A 19,072-nucleotide genomic window follows, 5' to 3' on the forward strand; every position below is an offset into this window, starting at 1 on the left:
GCTGCTAGCAAAGTTGGGAGGCCCTCTGAGCGCGCTGGGTCTGGCGGCAGGTGGAGTGGTTTTTCTCCTTATCCCGCTGGATAGTATATCTGTTTCTGAAGCCAGTTGTCTTATGCTTTGCGGGAACTAGGTCCCTAGGGGGGCTTCCTCCACCCCGTCTCGCACTCCCATTTGCACTCTCGGGCAGGGGAAGTTGCGGGTACCGCTTTAAAAATCCCAGCCTGGGCAAAACTTTGATGATAAATCAAGCGGCAGATCCCTCCGCCGCCGCCTCCTCTGGGCGGGCGGGAGGGAGTGGGAGGGAGGGGGTGCGGCGGCAGCGGCACCGAGCGGAGTGGCCTTCCGCGGAAGGGAAGAGTCCCGCAGTCGGAGGCGGCCGGCTGGGCGTGCGCTCGCTACCCGCAGCCGGGGCTGGGCCGGAGCCGGGCGAGGACTGGGGCCGGGGCCGGGCCGGGTTCGGCGGGCGAGGGGCAGCGGCCGGAGCTGGGAAGCCAGGCCGCATCGGGCAGGGACCGACGGGCGCGGGGTCTGCGGTCTCCTGAGCCCCGATGTGAGGCGGCGGCGCCCCGGCCCGAGCGCGCACCATGGGGGCCCCGCTCGCCGTGGCGCTGGGCGCCCTCCACTACCTGGCACTTTTCCTGCAACTCGGAGGCGCCACGCGGCCCGCGGGCCACGCGCCCTGGGACAACCACGTCTCCGGCCACGGTGAGTTCGGTCGCCGCCTCCGCGGACTTCCCCACCCAACCCCACCCCGGACTGCGCTGCTCCAACTTGACCGTCCCCGTCCCCGGGGTTGGAGCCCGCGCCGGCCCTGGCGGGAGTCCAGTGGCGCCCCCTGCCGGGTCCATGGACCCACCCTGGCACCCCGACCACCCCTGCAGAGGAGGGGGCACCCTGTGTGCAATCCGATCCCGCCCTCGCGGAGAGCCTCCTACTCCCCAACACACTCGCGCCGATGCACCCACCTCCAGGACTACACAGATATTTGCAGCCAGGGGCACACTCACTGTTCTCACACTCACAACTCCTGCCCTCACACATCTCCAGACACCTTCCAGATCCCCTTCCTCACTCATAAACACTCACACGTATGCCCGCTGCACACACACACACAGGCACTACGGTTGGGGGCTCACACCCTACCAGCTGGTGCCCAGGCGCACACACTCTGCACAACTCTTGCCTGCCCTTCTGCCTGCAGACACACACACACACACTTGTGAACACACTTTGCTCGCCCACTCCTCTCTCCCCATCTGCCTTTCCCTTTTGTGGGCTTAACCCTGCAGCTGCCCTTATCCCCTCCCACGCCTCCCCTGCCCCTTATGCCACTGGGAACCACTGGGAAAGGTCCTAGGGGGAGAGCAAACCCTGCCTATTGAGAACCAGTAGTCTAGGACTGCAAGTGTCCCTGCAGGGTGGGTGACGAAAGCTTGGTGGGAGCCCCTCAAAGACATTGGAATAGTTGATTCCCGTGCAATTCCCGTGCTGCTTCCAGCCACGGGCGTGAAAGGGGAAGAAGGATGCCAGGGGCTTTTGTCCGGCTCTGGGGGTGGACAGAAGGACCCTGCCATCCTTCTACCGGGTACCCACCCTTCCTCATCCTTGGCCCTGAGGACTGGAAAGGTGGGAAAATCAACTCAGCCACCATGGGAGCCAGGGAGCAAGCAAGCAATCCCACATGGGTAGCCTGAGTGTCAGAAGCTCCGTTCAGCCCCAAAGGAGCCCAAGTTGGCAGCAGAGTTGTAGCTTCTGAGGTGGGAGCTGTGGGGGCTTCCCCTACCCCTGTGAGCCAGGCTCCAGAATGGGGACCAGAGCATAAATGAAAATGGAGACCTTTCTTCTATCAGTCCCTTTCCAGTCTGGTGGGAGAGGCTGCAGGACCAAGGTTGGGCGCTGTAAGCCCAGAGCTGGGTGCAGGGGGGGGGGGGGTTGCACAAAGAGCAGAGAACTGTGTGATTTATTTTGATGGGAAAGTGGGGGGATGTAGGTAATTAGAGGAGGCTTTGATGGGGACTGACGCACGAGTAGGATTGTTGCAGGGGGTGTGGGTGCTTCCAAACCCCTTCTCAGGGTCTCTGCTTTTGGGGAAGCCTAACTCCCTGCACCCTTCTGCCTCACCACGTTTGGTGTAAGTGCTCTGTGTTTCATCTCTGAATCTTTCATATCCCTCATCGAATTTCTACTGACCTGGCTGGAGCACTGGTGAACAGGCGAAGGGTTATTTTGACCCTCAACTCACAGATGGAGAAACCAAGGCTCCGAGAGGTGAAGGGACTTGTCCAAGGTCACACAGTGAGTGAGTGGTTGAGCTGGGACTGGCCACAGGGTCTGTTGGGTAAAGGCAGATCATTTTCCAGGATATTCATCTCCCTGTCAGATTCCCTCCCATTTAAAGGAAACTGGGAATTCCTCCTTCCCTCCCCTCCTCGCTCTGCTCAGTTCCTTGGCACGGTTAAAACTTAGACTAGGAGGGTTTTCCAAGGAAGGGTTTTCCTGAGTTTGCAGTCCCAAAAGATACGAGGACTGGGGCTCTGAGTTTTATGGTCATCCTGTCCCTGGAGCAGCAGGCCCCAAGGATTTGGGTGCTATTCTGTCATTCCTGCGGCCCTGAGGGGCCCCCTCATAGGAAATCAGGTTTTGCCCTTTGCGTGGTAGTTTCTGTCTGCCCCCTGGTGCCAGGTGTGCTTAGTAGGGGCACAGCTCTGCCCTGCCGGCTGTATGTCGCCTCTGAACCCTAGCTAGGTCCCGCTAAGGCCCAGAAGAGGGGCTGGACAGAGAAGTTGCAGCATCGACTGCAGAGGAACCTGACTTCTCTCACTGACCCCATGTGCAGTTCTGGGCAAGTGGGTCAGCCCTCTGGGGCTCCTTCTGTCCCTCCTGAAACGAGGAGACCAGGCTGCTCTGCAGGGGCCAGACTGCCTTCTCCCACCATTGCCAGGTTCAAAGTCACCAAGTAGTGGATGCCAAGGAGCCCCCATGGCTGCCCCTCTGCTGGGCCAAGCGCCCGACCACAGGAAGGTTTTGGAGCCACTCACTTAATCACAAAAAGAAACTGTTATTAATGATAGTGAGAAGCGGCGAATAAGTGGGTCATGTCTAATAAGCCATTTGTGTTCAGGAGGAGAATACCAATTTGATAAAAGCTGTGTGTGCTGAAAAAGCCCAGAAATTGCTGTTTAGCAGATTGGAGCCTGATCGTTTCATTATTCCTGGGCTCCGCGTGTCCTCAGCTGATTCAGGAGATGTGGCCGGGTTAGGAAGGTGTCTGTGTCTGGGGTGAGGATGGGAGGCTGGAAGTGGGGGCTCCTCCAGAGGAGCCCATGAACCCCAACCACTTGGTGGCGCCTCACCTCTCCAGCTCAATCTGATCCCAGCCCAGCAGCCAGGCTGATGCCTTGTGCCCGCCCGGGACTTGTCACAGGGAGACCCCGTGGTCAGATGGGTTGGCAAGGACATCTGGCTCGCCTCCCGCCTCCCTGCTATCTCCACTCAGCCCACTTCTCAGAGCGCCTTTAAAGGCATGAGGAATGAATGGGGGGTGAGTGGTACGTGCTCCTTGGAGAGGCATAAGGGATTGGAGGCTGGGTTTGCACTGGTCCGTGTTCGTACCTACTAGGTACTCAATGAATGGCAGCTGTTTTGATTACTCCTTAGGAGAAAGGGTCAGCTCATTGCCTTCAGCCCAGCAGAGGTTGGGGGGGGTCAGGTGGCAGGGCTAGCATTTATGAACTGCCTACTGTGTGCTTTGTGCTGCTAAACCCCTTGCCAGTGTTAAATTCCTTAAGGCTGATGTTATTCACGCAGGGCTGGTGTTGGGCATATGAGAGAATACTGAGGTTCAAAGAGGGCCAGTGACTTGCCCAAGGTCACTGAGTCTGTACAGAGAGCCAGAGAGCTGTGCCTGCCTCCTCTAGGATGACCTCGAGGCAAGCTTGGCCGGTGACGTGACAGGACTTGTTCTTTCTATCGCAGCGCTTCCTTCCAGCTCCCCAGAGAACTGGTAAAGCTGTGGGGGGGCCCCAAGAGGAACCGGCAGCTAGAGGGGATCTTGCTGTGGCCACATGCAAGTTAGAAAAAGATAGCTGGACTGGACTCTTTCTCAGGTCCGTTTTCCAGATCTTGGCCAGGGCAGGGGACCGGAAGGCAGGATCTTTTCGATCTTTGCAGACCTCCTGCCTTGGACTCACCAGGGGGTTTGTTAAAATGCAAACCCCAGGGAGCAAACTCCCACCCAGACCCAGGGGCCAAAATGATTGTTGATGAGACCCTGGAATCTGCATTTTATAAGCTCCCCCAGATGATTCCCACACAGCCTGGAGTTTGGGAGCCTTGGCCTTACACACTCAGCCAAGCCAGAGGACACATGTAGCGATGGAACATCGTCTGGTGCCAGGGGATGCTGGGTTGGTTTGGTTTACGAGATAGGGAGAGGACCAAGCTGGAGCAGGCATGTGGACCCTGAGAGGATCCCCAGGAAGCCTTACACTGCAGCAAACATCCGTCCACACACACACACACACACACACCCCTCGGCCAGCACCTTCAATTATTAATACACCCCAATGCAGACACAGATCCTGGCTTGGCCCTGCGCTTTGTCCACTGAGTGATTTGCTGTCCTGAGGTTCTCTCCGTTGCCAGGAGGGAGCGGCAGGGTGCGGAGGCAGGGGCGGGGGCCACAGGCCGTTTGGCCAACAGCCCGTGCTCCGAACACCCACCCCGGCATTCTCTCATTCTTTACCCAGCCGTGGGTACCTCGCCATCAATAAGGCAGCCAGTTTGGTGGCTGGAAGATGGAGAAAATTGAGTGCTGTCTTCCGAAGGTTATGATGTTAAAAATGTGTTCGCGTTGTCTCGGGTGTTGGTGATTACTCTATCAATTACGCCCGTAAACACTCAGCCTTGGGCTGAGGGTTCCCGGCCTCCTGTGGGGAATTGGCTCTCACAAGCGGTTTTCCCCGAGTCCTTCACACCAATTGGTTTTGACACCTTGCCTATCAGCGGCTCCGGCGGCCTTTTCCCGGAGCAACGGGAGCCGTGGGCGGCCAGCAGGACAGAAATTCAGCTCATCTCCACGGTGACACGGTGACACGGTGACAGCAGGGGTGCTGGGGGGAAGTCTCCTGGTGACAAACAAGTGGGCAGGGTCTGGGTGAGGGAGAGTGGTCAGCCACCAGGACAGGAGACGGAGGTCCTAGGCAAGGGTGCATTTTACCCAAATTGGTGGGGAGGCCAGCGCTTGGCTTGTGGTGTCCCCTTATTCAACTCTGTGCAAATAAGGTGAGAGATCTAGGGAAGCAAATGCTGACCTATTGTCATGCCAGAGCCTTAAATGGCGTTTGACCCCCACAAGAACCCTCAGAGGAGGGGACTTCCCCTGGCCTGCAGCATTCATGCGGGAACTGAGTCTCTGTGAGGTTACAAGGCTTGCCCAAGGTCACTCACCTAGCAAGGGTTGGAGCCTGCATTCGATCCCAGGAACGTGACCCCAGAGCCCAGGCTCACAATGCTGCTGAGTCCTGGAGAGGGGAGGGGTGGAGTCTGAGGTCCAAATGCAAAAACTTCTGTGTATTCCAAGTTATTATAGTTTTAAACATTCCCATGATTTTAATTTCATAGGGAATCCATGTTTTTAGTGGAATGATCCCAAGATCACAGCCCCTCCCTTATCCTTAGGGACCAGTACAAGGACACCCTGGGGTGGGCAAGGCTGACTTCACTTTGCAGTGGGCAGACCTGGACCCAGCTCCTTGGAGCGCATATGATATGCTAAGATCCTAAGGTGATGGGGTTCTAGGGTCTGTCCTCTTCTCCGCAGCCCTGGTGAGGCAAGAATCTTCTAAGAGGAAAATGGGCCATGATCTCACAGAGGGTGGAAATTTACCCCTCTACCTGCTGGCAACCCTGAGTTCCCTCTGGTGCACCTTCAATTGTGGGGCAGGGGGGGCAGTTGGGGAAGCAGAGAGGTTCCTGCTCCTCCAGGATGCCCTTTCCACGGTTGGGCCCCCTCCCCATCCCAGAAGTGGGCAGAGGAGTCTCTGAGACTCTGCCCCATCACACCCAGTGGAAACCCCTCTTTAAGAACCCCCAGGACCCTCGGCAGGATTTGGTCCTACCTGAGAGATGGTTTTAGGCAGAACCCAGACAAAACCTCTTACATTTTAATAGTTATGCATTTATTTTAATGTGGATTGGAAAAATAAACCCAGCACATCAAAACTGTGGTTTCGCAGACATGATTGCTTAGGAGGATACTAACAGGGATATTCAAAAATAGAAGGTTGGTTTATAGGAAAACATTAAGGACAGAACAGTACACAGGCAGGTCTGTGGGCAGGAATGGCTGGACGTGGGGGCTCTTGGCCCAGGGGCTGCCCCTCCTGCCTCGTACTCTGTGCTGTTGTCGCGAGCTGCTGGCCTAACAGAGGCTGCTGTCAGCTATTGGAAGTGAGCATTCATTTATTCCTTCATTCATTCAACAAATAGTGTTTGAGCACCTGCCATGTACCAGGCTCTTTTAGCCACTGGGGACATATCAGCGAAGAAGACAGATAAGGTTCTTGCTCAGACAACTAAACCTATAAAAAATATATAAGTATAAGTTGTGATAAGAGTGAAGAAGCAGAGATGACGCTCAGCCCGGAAAAGGCACTCCCGAGGCAGCGAGGGTGACTGGTAGTGAGCTCCCTGTCATACGAGAGATGCAAGCCGGAGCCCACCATGTACTAGCTGGGGGCATTATGGAAGAATCCCTGTTTTATTTCCCCAAGGAGCACAGACTGGTGAAGTGGGCAGAGGAGTCAGAACACTGTGGGTGCTCATAGCAATCTGTCACACAGTAATTTAGTGATGGGCCCTGAGGGGCAGAGCTCCCAACTCAGAGGATGCCTGGCCACCCCGCCTCCAACCAGGGAGGCCATGGCAGGGGTGAGGGCCTCTGCTGTCTTCTGTGTGAAGAAGTGCGGGCAGTGGCTCCTTTGTGACTCACTTCAGCTCCGGGTTAAAGTGCCCAAGTTTGGGCGAGAGAAGTAGACCTTGAGCCTTGATCCTCCCTCGGCCTCTGCCTACCTGGGTAGGCTTGGCGGGTCTCTGCCCTCCTCTGGGCCTGCCTCAGTGACCCCTGAAAATGGTGAGTTCACCCAGGCTCTAAGCCTCCAGAATCCTTCCCTCTGTGACCCTTTCCTTTGTCCTCTTAGCGACAGGTGCAGAGGGAGCGGAGAGGGATTCTGTCCTGCACGTGGTGCTTAGTCTCAGTGGCCTTCAGGGCTCTAAGAACCAAGATGCCAGACAGCATCCCCGGAGCGTTTTCTCTCTCCCTGGCATCTTCCTCACCTCCTCCGTTCAGCCTCTTGCAGGCCCATGTGGAGGATGTTCCCATTTTAGAGACCAGGACATGGAGGCTGGGGGGGGGGGGGGGGCTCTGGGATCGGCCTGAGGCCACACGGCTGTTGAATGACAGAGCCGGGCTCGAGCCCAGCTTGTGGGGCTGCAGGGCTGGAGTTCTTTCCTGCTCGTCTGTCCCGCTCCTGGCTACGGAGCCTGGAGGGCGTGGGGACGGTTGCTTTGTTCTGGAGTGGCACTCTGGCTTTACTGGATTCTCTCGGGGTCCAGGATGCCAAAATGCTGGGAAGGCCTGGGTCTGGCTGCACGAGCATGATCTGAGAGCCTAGGCTCCTGGATCCAAGCCCAGCCGTGTCGGTGGGGGTGCTGGGACCTTGTGAGTACGCGTGGGGCCCTGGGTGCACCTGCTGGGGTATTCTGCCAGGGGCTGGTGGTTTTGCCTGACCGTGTGTCTGGAGTGTATGTGTTCGGCTATTTGGTCATGTGCAGTGGAGGAACTGTGGGCGGGAAGGAACCTGGGTGGCCGTGTACCGTCCCAGCCGAGAGGGCCAGACTGGGCCCTCTGCTCCGTGCGGCATGCGGACCTGCCTCCCCAGCCCCTGCAAGCGGGTGCCCGTGGGACATGAGGCATGGAGGCTCTGGGAGCATCTGGAAGGTTAGAGCTGGAGCTGGAGGGGGGGTTCACTCAGAGCTATCAATTAGGGGGCTGGCAGTGCCCATCTGTGGCAAGTGTTCTGCCACAGTGTTCTCTCCCAGGGTCAGACGCGCGCTCTCTCTCACTCTCTCTCTCCCTCTTTCAAACTCTCCATCTTTCTTTGTCCCTCTCCCTGTGTCTGCTGCATCCACCTCCCTCCCTCTTCTTGTCGCCCCACCTCCCCCTCTCTGTCTTCACACGCACACACGCACGCACACACACACTCCTCTCTCCAGGTGACACCTCAGGATTACACATGCGTCTGTTCTGTGTGTCATCGTGACACCCACGCAGAGCAGGCACTCGACAGATGCCAGGTGAATGAATGAAGTGGAGGAATGAATGACCAAGGGGGAGGAGCTCCAGGGGGCCCTGGAGCTTGCCTAGACACATGGTTCCTAATTTTCTTGGAGGTAGCCGTCTTCTGGAGCATCTGATGAAAACTGGACCATTGCCTCAGAAAAATGCTACATGGGTTCGGGTTCGTTCCAGCAGGTTCGGGGAGGCCACCAGGGCTCACCTGTGGCTCCAGGGGAAGTGGTCTTCATTTCATCTGCGAAGAAACTGAGGCCCAGGGTGGAGCCAGGCCGGGCCCCAGGGATTTAGGGTCAGTGCGCAGCAGAGCCAGGAGCGGGTATGGAGTCCCCCCAACAACTCCACACAGCAGACCAGAGATGGGAGCCCTGGAAGTGGCTCAGGCAGGTGAACTCTCCCGCAGGGGTCTCTCTCACCAGAGTGGTGGCTCTGTCCCAGTGCAGTCAGGAGGACTTCCTGGGGGAAGTGGGCTCCTGGTCTCTAGGGCCTGCTGGGGCTGAGTGGGGACTCCAGAGGCTACAGGAGCTTCCTGGGTCTGGCAGGGGCTTCATCTAGAGAGCGTGCATGTGTATCAGGCGAAGCAGAGGCCAAGCTTGGTGCGGCCCCCACAACCCGGGGGGGCTCTGAAGGGGAAGGCGCGGGGTGTGGCTGGCGTGCAGGTGGGACTGAAGTGGGGGTCAAACAGGACTTGGAGACTGGGGGGGTGCTCTTGGAGGGGGAGGGGGAGAGGCTGCTTCCTGGACTAGGTCCGAGTTTGCAGGCTCGCAGGATGCTGGGGCTGGCCGCAGAGGGGTTAAAGGAAACATGGGTAGGGCAGGAGAAAGGAGCTGAGCACACATGTGTGTGTGCGTGTGTGTGTGCGCGTGTGTGTGTGTGTGCGCGCGCGCATGTGTGTACCTACCCTGCTTCCTTTCTAATGCTCACCACCTCCAGGATCCCTCCTGACTTCAGCCCAGCGATTTCACCTGACTGGCAGGCTCTTCCCCACCTCTTCCACCTTCTGGCTCTCTCCATGCTCTGCAGACCTCCTCATGGGGCCCCACCACCTGTCAGAGCCTGACAATGGTGACCCCAGCAGGCACCCTGCGGCCCCCATCAACACGCCCATCTTGCACAGGAGGAGACAGGCTTCAGAGGTGCAGTCGTTTGAGGGCCCACACCTCGGCCAAAGCCAGGGGGGCAGAACCCAAACTTCTCTTCCTTAACCACGCGCACTAAGGTGTTAGGGGATGGTGCCTGGCTGGGCTTCGGGGTCAAACACTCTTGGGTTCAGATCCCGGCCCCCACTCAGACTCTCTGAGCCTCACTAGCCAACTTGGGGTTGGGGATCTTGACCGAGGCCCCCTTTCTCACAGCCCTTGGGCTTGATTCCTAGCCCAGGGCAGGGAAGGTGCGAACAGACTGCAGGGTGTCTGTTTTGCTTTGTGAGGTTCTAAAAAAACTATTTCCGGCCTCAGAGGCAGCAGCAATTAGGGCTGGCTCACTGGGGAGCTGTTTGCCGCCTGTCATTGGCCCCAGGAAAGGGTCCCTAATGGAGGCCCGGAGGCCAGAGTGCATGGTAGTGGAAATTGCGTTCAAAACAACCCTACACTAATGGTCTCCTGGCAGGCAGAGGAGAGGGAGGGGGAAGGCAGGCTGGCTGACAGCTGATGGAAGACCTCTGGGCAGGGGCCCTCAGATTCACCAGCTGGTCTCCTTGTGTCCCCAGAGGCCCCAGCAGTGGTCCCTAACCCAGTTAGGCATTGGGAGTCCTGAGCCCCATCCTGGCCCTTCTGCTTTCCATTAAATCTCCTCCGGAGCAGAGGGGACAGTAAGTACAAAGGCCCTGGGGTGGGCCAGAACCCCTTCAGCTAGAGATTCTCTGGTTCCTGAATAGCCCTTGTGTTTCAAGAGGCCAGGCCAGTTTAGTCTTCTAGGTGAGGAAAGGGTAGGTGGGAGCCTTGGAGAAAGAGGAGCTGGAAAAGTCCAGCCTGTGAGAGTCTAATAATGCTTCACAGAGCCCACTAGGTGCTGGATGTTTACAGGCGTGGGTGATCCTCTTGAGTCCCCACAATACCCATTTTCCAGGTGAGGACACTGATGCTTAGTGATTTGCCCACCACAAGGAGGTACAGTTCAGGTTCACTTTGGGGTCAGCCTGACTCCAGAGTTCATACGTTAATGGCTGGGCTGCTGGATTTCCCACACACAGCCAGGCAGGTGTGGAAGGCTGGGGCAGGGCAGGCCCTGGGTCCCAAGTGGGGCTGCGTTGGCCCCACACTAGGTCGCGGGGACATGACACGGCTGCCAGAGTCTGCTTCAGTTTCCCCCTTCCTGTTGGTCTCTGTGCTTGGCTTTCTTGTGCCCTCTCCCCTTCTGCTCTGGTGTTCATGGCCCTGGAGCTTGTTGGCCCCTGCCTTGGTGCCCCCCACCCCTCTCCCTTGCCTTCTGCTTCTCAGTGAACCTGGGGATGCTCCCTTCTGGGCTCCAAGGCAGCTGCTCCGCTGTGGCTGTTGCAACCTGCCGCTGCTTCCCGCACTCACCCGCTCTCTGCCTCTGGCAGGCAGTAAGGACAGTGCGTGCCTGGGCTTTGGGGTCAGACTCTAGGGCTCAGATCCTGAGTTCCCTCGAGCTCTCCAAGACTGACTAGCCGTCTGTGCAGTGGCCTCACCCCGCCGGCTTCGCAGGCTGTGCAGGTGAGGAGAAAAAGACCTGCCGTGGGCACGACCATCAGGATGCCTGTTGGCCTTCTCCTGTCCCCTGCTCCCCCATTCCGGTCCCGGCCCTGTCCCTGCCTTCCTGTGGGTTCCCACCCGTGCCTCCCTCCCTCCCAACCCTTTCTCTCCCTGTGGCCCAGATGTGTGGGAAGAGGAGGCGGGAATTCCACTGGGGAAACCTGCTCCGCTCCCACATCCTGCAAGTGCCAGAATATTTTCACTCTCCTTAAATCTCCCTAGATTTGTAATTCCACTGCTGTCTCCCTCAATATGTGCCCGTGGCCTTGGGAGGCACCGTGCCCCCAGCTGCAGCCAACGGCACTGCCCGCCCAGCAGTGTCAGGAGGGCTGGGCGAGGGACCGGGCCAGTCCCCCCCCCCCCCCCCCCGCACTCTCTCTGTGCCTCAGTTTCTTCGTCCCCAAGAAGAGGAGAGTCAGAGTGGCTACTTCCCATGTTGTGTGGGGAACCAGTGTGAGATTTTATCTGATGAAAGGAGCATCTCTATAAAAAGGAACGCAATCTGATATATGGGACAGTGTGGGCGAATCTCGAAAACATGATGCTAAGTGAAAAAAGGCGGTCCCCAAAGACCACGTATTATATTCTTCCATTTGTGGGAACTTTCCAGAACAGCAGATCCAGTCAGAGACTTGACATTGATTGGTGGTTGCCAGGGGATGGCGGAAGGGAGCATACCTGCTTCAGGGGCACAGGGTTTCCCTTTCGGGGGATGAGAATGTGGGGGACTAGAGGGAGGTGGGTGACACAACACTGGGAATGCCCTCAGGGCCCCCGGCTCGGTCACGTGAGAACAGTCGATTTTGTGGTGTGAATTTTACCTCAGTGACAAACTAAGTAGAAAGGACCCATCTCTATAGCAGTCCTCTGTGCCAGATCGGCCACTTTATTTTTATTTTTATTTTTTTTAAGATTTTATTTATTTATTTGACAGAGAGAGATCACAAGTAGGCAGAGAGGCAGGCAGAGAGAGAGGAGGAAGCAGGCTCCCCGCTGAGCAGAGAGCCTGATGCGGGACTCGATCCCAGGACCCTGAGATCATGACCTGAGCCGAAGGCAGCGGCTTAACCCACTGAGCCACCCAGGCGCCCCAAGATCGGCCACTTTATAATTGTCAGCGTACCTAATCCTTACAGGGGCCTCGTGAGGTTGCTGTTACCATCATCCCCATTTTACAGATGAGTAAACCGAGGCACAGCACCGCCAGGCACTTAGCACACAGCAGGTGTTCAAAATGTCAGCTATTTGGATTTCTTAAAGATTTTATTTATTTATTTGAAGAGAGCACGAGAGCGAGGAGGGTCAGAGGGAGAAGCAGACTCCCCACCGAGCAGGGAGCCCCATGCAGGGCTTGATCCTGGGGCTCCAAGATCCTGGCCTGCTGAAGGCCGACGTTCAACTAACTCAGCCACCCAGGTGCCCAGCTATTTGACTTTTATTGGTTGAGGCGGCCCTCCTTCCCAGTTAGTGGGTCAGGGCAAGGACCCCCCCCCCCCAACCTGGGCGTGTGTCCTTCTGCATGTGTGTGTGTACACATGCGTGTGTGTGTGTGCACGTGTGCGCATGTAACTCAGCAGTGAGCAGCTGCCACCAGAGAACGGCACGTAAGGAGGCTCTCCTGGTTCCCGCACATGCAGACACTCTTCACCTGCATTCATTTCATCCTCACAATGAGCCACGTGGAAACGGACGCTCAGAGAAGGCAGGCAACTTACACGAAGCCACACAGCAAGGCAGGGCAGAACCGCAGCTTGCATGCCCACGCGTAAGTCCTAGGTTTCACTGCCCACCCCCCCATCCCTCTGCCTCCTCCTGGTTCCCCTCCCCCATCTGCCCCCTTAGGGACACATCAGTACTCCCGCGGTGGAGACAAAGGAGGCCTCTGACTGGACCAGGCAGAGGGCCATGGATTTGGGGGGATCAGCCCACGAGGCAGAGCGAACAGTACCCCCACGAGGGGCAACGTTTCTTTGATGTTCTCCTGTGTCATTCAAAATTCATGAATTCCGTATTCTATTTCATAATATATTTATGTTTGTTTTAATACAAAAATAATGTTCTTTCCCCATTTGGGGCGGTGGCGGGGATCCACGCCTCAGGAGGTCGCTTCCCTGGTTTAAGCAGCGGAGACCGTGAGGGCATCCGCCCTTCCTTTCTTTGTTCCCTCCTTCTGCAAGCAGGCCTCCTACGGGCCTCGTTGAGCCTGAAATGGGCATCAGTCCTCCCCACGTGCAAGACGCCGTAAATCAGACAGAAAGCTGCCCCGTCGGGCAGGATTGGTGGGATCGGTAGGGTTGTGACAGGTGAGTGGCAGGGAGGGTCCAGTTCCTGGGCCTCTCGGTAAGCCAGGGCTGGGAGGTGGGGACGGGGGATGAAGGTGACAGAGGGTCAATAGCAGAGGAAGCCAAAGCCAGGCCACCTCTAAGCAGCCCTGCATCCCCGCCCCTCAGCAGCCTTGCATCCCAAGCCTTTCTGACTGAGAAGCATCTCTACCTGGTCCTCCCCTGAATTTAATGCACAACTCTGGCCAACCTCCCCTGTTCCTGCAAGAAAATGGACAATGAGACCCATAGCCTTCAGCAAGCTGCCTTCCCTGGCTGGAATTTACAGACACTGTATGGTTCTCATGGTGTTTATTTTTACAGTTACCCTCTATTTATGGCAAGTGATGCTGATTTTCCGTTTATGGCAGCAATAAAAGTCTCCTTTTAAGCTGAATTTATTTAAGTAAAAAGGGAAAGGTGCTTTGAAAATAAATATTAAGTAAATAATAGTGCAGGTGCTTCAGGGATCCTGCAGAAATGGTGAGGGGGTGTCCACAAAAGGTTGGACTTGTGAGACTCTCTCCCTCGGGCATGCCCTTTCCTGTTCAGAGCTCCTTATAACCGTGCCAATCCCAGCCAGCCTTCAAGTCCAAACGTGGCCCACCTTCCAGAAGTTATCCCTGAGTCCAGGCAGATGTGGGCATGCCTTCATCTTCCCTAACACTTGCACCTCCATTCTGAGCTTCTGCATATCTCTGGGGAGGACAAGGGGAGACCACGATTCATGGCTCTGTGAATGGTGCACACCCTGAACAACTGTACATGGCGATACAGGTTCAGTCCCAGTCATTGTCCATACAGTGGTCATAGGTCTGTGTATCTGCCCTTCTTGTGGACTCTGGGCCCCTTGAGGGCCAGAGCCTGGCCAGTGCATCCTGGGAAGCCCAGCACAGGGACGGGTCCATGAAGGCTGATCTTCATTGCTTTTGCAGGGAGGACTTGAGGTCCTTCTGCACGCTCAGGCTGCCATCTTCCCACCAAGGCACACTGCAATTCCCCAAGCTTTTGTACAAACGGGCCCCTTGCACTTCTTGAGAAGAGGAAAACTTGTCCACTCCAAGATCAAACAACCTTCATCGACTCACACCTCGATCCTTCTCCCTCCAGGCAGCTGGCCAGAATGCTCCCCCGGGCCCTGCCCCTCCCAGAGCAGACGCTGTACCCATCCCCAGGGAGGAGAGTGCTCCTTCTACAAGCCTGGCTTCTCAGTCCGCAGGGGCTTTGTCATTCAGTTTATCTGGTTTTTCCTCTTAGGGACATTTTACATCTCCTGATTTTAGGAGCAAGGTGAGGTTCACGGGTGAGCTGGGGCTTCCTCAAACACTCCCTCTGCAGCCTTTCCCTGTCCTGCCTCCCAGCCGAGAGTTAAGGTGGCCATGGGCCTTCTGCAGCTCTGACCCTCAGCTGAGCTGGGCACAGAGCAGGCTTTCTGGAAATAACCCCCAAGGAGTCACACTGCATAAAGCTGAAGGAGAAGAGAGCCCAGGGAGGACTGGGCTTCTGCATGGGAGATCCCTTCCGCCAGCCTTGGGGCTGACATCTGGCTTTGTCCCGTCATACTGTGTGGCCTCAGGCCCTGACACGCCCTCTCTGAACCAGGCTACCTCCCTCTGTGAGATTGGGCAGGTGATAAAGAACACCACCTCCTCAAGTCCTTGGGTCCTGTGCACGGTGCCTGGAGGGGCTTGCTTCCTGCGGTCCCTGGGGCAGGCCCCCAGGTTCTCCGAGTGATGTTGCTCAAGTCATTGGAAAAAGCTCAGATGGCTGGAAGGGGTGGGTAGGGGGCGCTGCGAGAGCCCTCATGTGGACTTACTTCCTGCTTAGAATGGGGTGGGGGTAGAGGGTACTCGGCATTTGGGGTTCCTAACGCCTCAGTCTGAATCCCGCCTCCTCAACCTACCGTGACCTTCTGTGAGCCTCAGTTTCCCCACCTGTAGTAAAGAGTCAAAGACGACCTGCAGGGTCACTCTGAGGCTTATGTGGGATCAGACACTTCAGCTGTCGGGTGCCTTTCTCATCTGGTTCCCGATGAGAAAGGTGAGCCCAGAGGGGGGCTGGTGCCAGCCCTGGGCCTCAAGGGTTCAGAGAGCTCCCCGTGATGCCGCCACAGCACTTCCTGGCCCTGCTGACCTGTGTTTCTGCCCCATTTCATTTCTGGGCACATTTCATATGACAACTTTAGGGGCCCTCTCGGGGCGCTCAGGCTGGGCTTGGATGGCCAGGCCAGAAGGAGGGAGGGTGGGGAGGGGTCCAGCCGCTGGGGCCCCATTCAGGGCCTCCCAGGATGCCTGTGTCCACATTGTTCATTTGTCTGTGCCTATCCCTGCTCTTTTGGGCACAGTTCCCCCCCCCCCCCCCACTCTCTTCTCGCACATAGTAGGTGCCCAGTAAATGAATGATGTCTGTCTCTCTCGGTTTGTTTCTTATAGTTCCAAGAACTGAACTCCTCTGGGTTTTTGTGTGAACTTCCTCCCTTCGTGCATTTGTTCACTCCTTCAGCACATGCAGGACAGCTGGGCAGTGCTGGAGCTGGGGGGGCTCCCAGGCAAGGGGAGACACAGACACCTTAGTGTCCGTCACAGGACACGCTCCAGGGGGGCCATCCGGGGCTCCAACGATGGCTTCCACACCTGCCTGGGCAGGGAAGTCACCTCCAGGCCCAGGGCCCCCCCGTGAGCCACGACTCTGGGAACTGCGCCCAGCGGGCAGGGCGGGTGGTTCAGTTATGGACTCTTAGAAGTGTCGGGAGAGACAGGAGGGGCCGACACAGCTGGGGTCCAGCAGAACCAGAGCCACAGACTTTGGATGCCCAGCCCAAGAGCCTGACTCTAGCTCTGAGAGCTGGCAGTTTCCCATGGGGCATCCTGAGTATGAGGGTTTCCTGGAGCTCCCAGGTGGCCCAGAGCCGAGAAGAGAGAAAGGGATCCTTTCTCTGCCTTCTGCCAGAGCCACTGTGTGTGTCTGGTGTCACAGCAGCCAGTGTCCCGCGAACACCTACCGCATGCCTGGTGTGCTTGGTGTCCCAGCTGCCGGGACGTAGCGGTCAGCCGGGACGTAGCGGTCAACAAAGCCGACTCCCATCTCCCGCCTTTGGGGGTGCTTACACTCAGGGTGGGAGAGGGCTAGCGGGTGAGGGAAGTCAGAGAGAACTAAGTGATAAGGGAAAAGCGTGAAGTAGGGAAGAGGCAGACAGACGGGGTAGGGAAGACTCAGGCAGTGACGCTGGAGCTAAGAATTGAGGGCGGTGTTACCCTCCCCCCCCCCCCCCCCCCCCGCCCCCCCGCCTGGCGCCACCCCCCCCCCCCCCCCACCCCGCCACCGTGCACTGGGGAGCACTCCCGGCACAAAGTCCACGGAGAGGCTTGTGGTGTGAAAGCCACTGCTGTGGGCCGGGGAAGCCCAAGAGGCTTTTTAAAAAAATTGTGGTAAAACAACATCAAATTTACCATTTTCACCGTTTTTAGGTGTACAGTTCTATGGCGTCAAATACATTCAGGTTGCTGTGCACCCGTCCCCACCATCCGTCTCCAGAACTTTGGCATCTTCCCCAGCTGAGGCTGTGCTCCCATCCATTCACTGCTCCCCCGTCCTCCTCCTCCTCTCCCCCTGCCCCGGGGCAGCCACCCTGCCACCTGTCTCTGACTTTGGCTGCCCCCGGGGCTCGCGCAATCAGATGGTATTTGTCCTTTTGCTTCTGGCTTGTTTCATTCAGCGTCACATCCCCCAGGTTCGTCCGTGTTCAATGTCCCTCCTTTTAAGGCTGGATAATATTCGGTTGTGCGGAGAAACCACATTTTGTGTATCCGTTCATCGCTGGAACGGGCCACAACACAGTAGGACTTGGCAAGAGATGGGCTGAGCGGGGACCACGGGGAGCCTGCTCTCACTCTGGCAGAGACTGATGGGTGGCCTAGGATCCAGTCCCTGCAGGCTTCATGGAGGAGGCGGCCTCAAAGCAGAGATTTGAAGATGAGAAGGGCAAGGAAGGCTGTGTGAAGGGAGAGAGGAGATATGGGGCTGGATCAGAGGGTCATGGGCTCTGGCCTCAGAGGAGGAGGGAGCCGGGAGGGGGGTGGCTGGGCTGAGGCTGCCTCTGGTGGACAAGTCCCCTGTGGCCTGCCTGTGTGTCACCGGCTGCCACGGGGCAGGGGGCTGTCGGGAGCCAATGAGGAAGGAGCAGAGGTACAGGACTGGTGGACAAGAGGTTTCACATGGTCCAGGCATGAGGGAGGTAGAGACACTGTACTCCTGCTTGATCTGATGAAGCTAAGAGGAAGCATCTTTACAATCTTTCCGGCGATGACAGAACTTTGAGCTAGAATGTGAGCGAAGAGAATGATGCTTGTCAAGCACCGACTCTGTGCCAGGAATGAGGCACGGGCTGTCTTGTGTCATCCTCCCCTCTCTTTCTCTCCTTTTCTCATATGAAGAACTGGGGTTCAGAGAGGCAAAGGGGCTTGTCCAGGTCACACAGCTGGGGAGTAGAAGAAACAGGATTCGAACCCAGGCCTGAAGACAGAGCCCTCGATGTGGTATCGAATCAGGGTCTGGAAGGTTAGGAAGAAGGTCAGGCCCTGGTCCTGGGCAGACAAGATCTTTCCAGATCTTTCCTCCTTTGCCTTTACCAGAAGCCAAACCCACTGACTCGGGCCAGGGCCCCAGAGCTGTTTCCTGCAGACCATGCCCTGATTACCAGGCTTAGGGTTAATGACTACATTGCTCCCCCAATTAAAAGCAGAAAGGAAGAAGAAGTTGCATTCAATCAAGCCCCTTTCTCCTTCTCTTGCAGAATCCTAATTTGTGGACATCGGTTTTAATTGTCTTCCCAGCAAGCTCAGCCCTGCTCAGGCCCTGGGGCAGGAGAACGCAATTGCTTCCTTCTCAAAAATCTATAATTATACCAGCCTCCCCTGAGACGGCTATGGGGAGTTACCTGAGCAGGGGGGCAGGGCTCAGGACAGGGGGATGTCAAAGAGAAGAGATGGATTTTATGTCCCAAGCTCAGCAGGGATGCTAACTGGAGATGGGCGGGGTATGGGGGGGGTTGGTCTGGGTGGCTGAAGGGAAGGACATAGGGCAGGGGATAGCAAGAGGGGCCGCTGGAGCAAGGTCTAGAAGTTATGGGCTCCACACTTAAGTGCTCTGGAACTGGGTTCAAATGCAACTGCTTTCTCTGTGGCCTTGGGCAAATCCTTAACCTCTCTGGGCCTCAGCTTCCCCACCTGAACAATGGGGATAATAATGATCCCCCCGCCCCCACAGCATCGTGGTGGGGACATTTTGGTGGGGACAAATGTCCGTGCAGAGCTTCGCACAGTGCCTGACACAAGTACTCTGTATTTCTTCGACGTTATTACCGTGCCATCATCATCCTCAAACTTAGTGCGGGCCGCCTTCCAGTTTCTGGTGTTGATGGGGTACCCTTTCTCACAGACCTGGGACAGGGAGTAAGAACCTCTTGCTGGTGGTTAGAGCTGCCTGCTTCTAGTGGAGGTGTGAGGAGCTGAGCTCCCCATCTCTGGAGGTATGCAAGTGGGATGTAGAGGTGTGGAGCCTGGTGGCTGACCTTTTCCTGATAATTTGGACTAAATCCTGATGGGGGCTGATGGAGCCCCGGGGCTTGGCCCCAACTGCTGGTCAGACCCAGGTTCAAAACCCAGCTCTGTGTGAACTCGGACAAG

General features: G+C 56.9%; 1 protein-coding gene across 1 annotated transcript in view; it reads left to right on the top strand.

The window, feature by feature from the left end:
- The first annotated feature begins 363 nt into the window (after positions 1 to 363).
- Positions 364 to 19,072, top strand: part of VSTM2L (V-set and transmembrane domain containing 2 like) — a 34,216-nt gene continuing 15,507 nt past the window's right edge. Inside the window, exon 1 of the mRNA XM_059407976.1 lies at positions 364 to 705. Within this exon, the coding sequence (XP_059263959.1) occupies positions 585 to 705 (121 nt within the window). The 5' untranslated portion in view covers positions 364 to 584. The remainder of the gene's footprint in view (positions 706 to 19,072) is intronic.

This window comes from Mustela nigripes, chromosome 7, assembly GCF_022355385.1.
Source record: "Mustela nigripes isolate SB6536 chromosome 7, MUSNIG.SB6536, whole genome shotgun sequence".
Classification (NCBI taxonomy): domain Eukaryota; kingdom Metazoa; phylum Chordata; class Mammalia; order Carnivora; family Mustelidae; genus Mustela; species Mustela nigripes.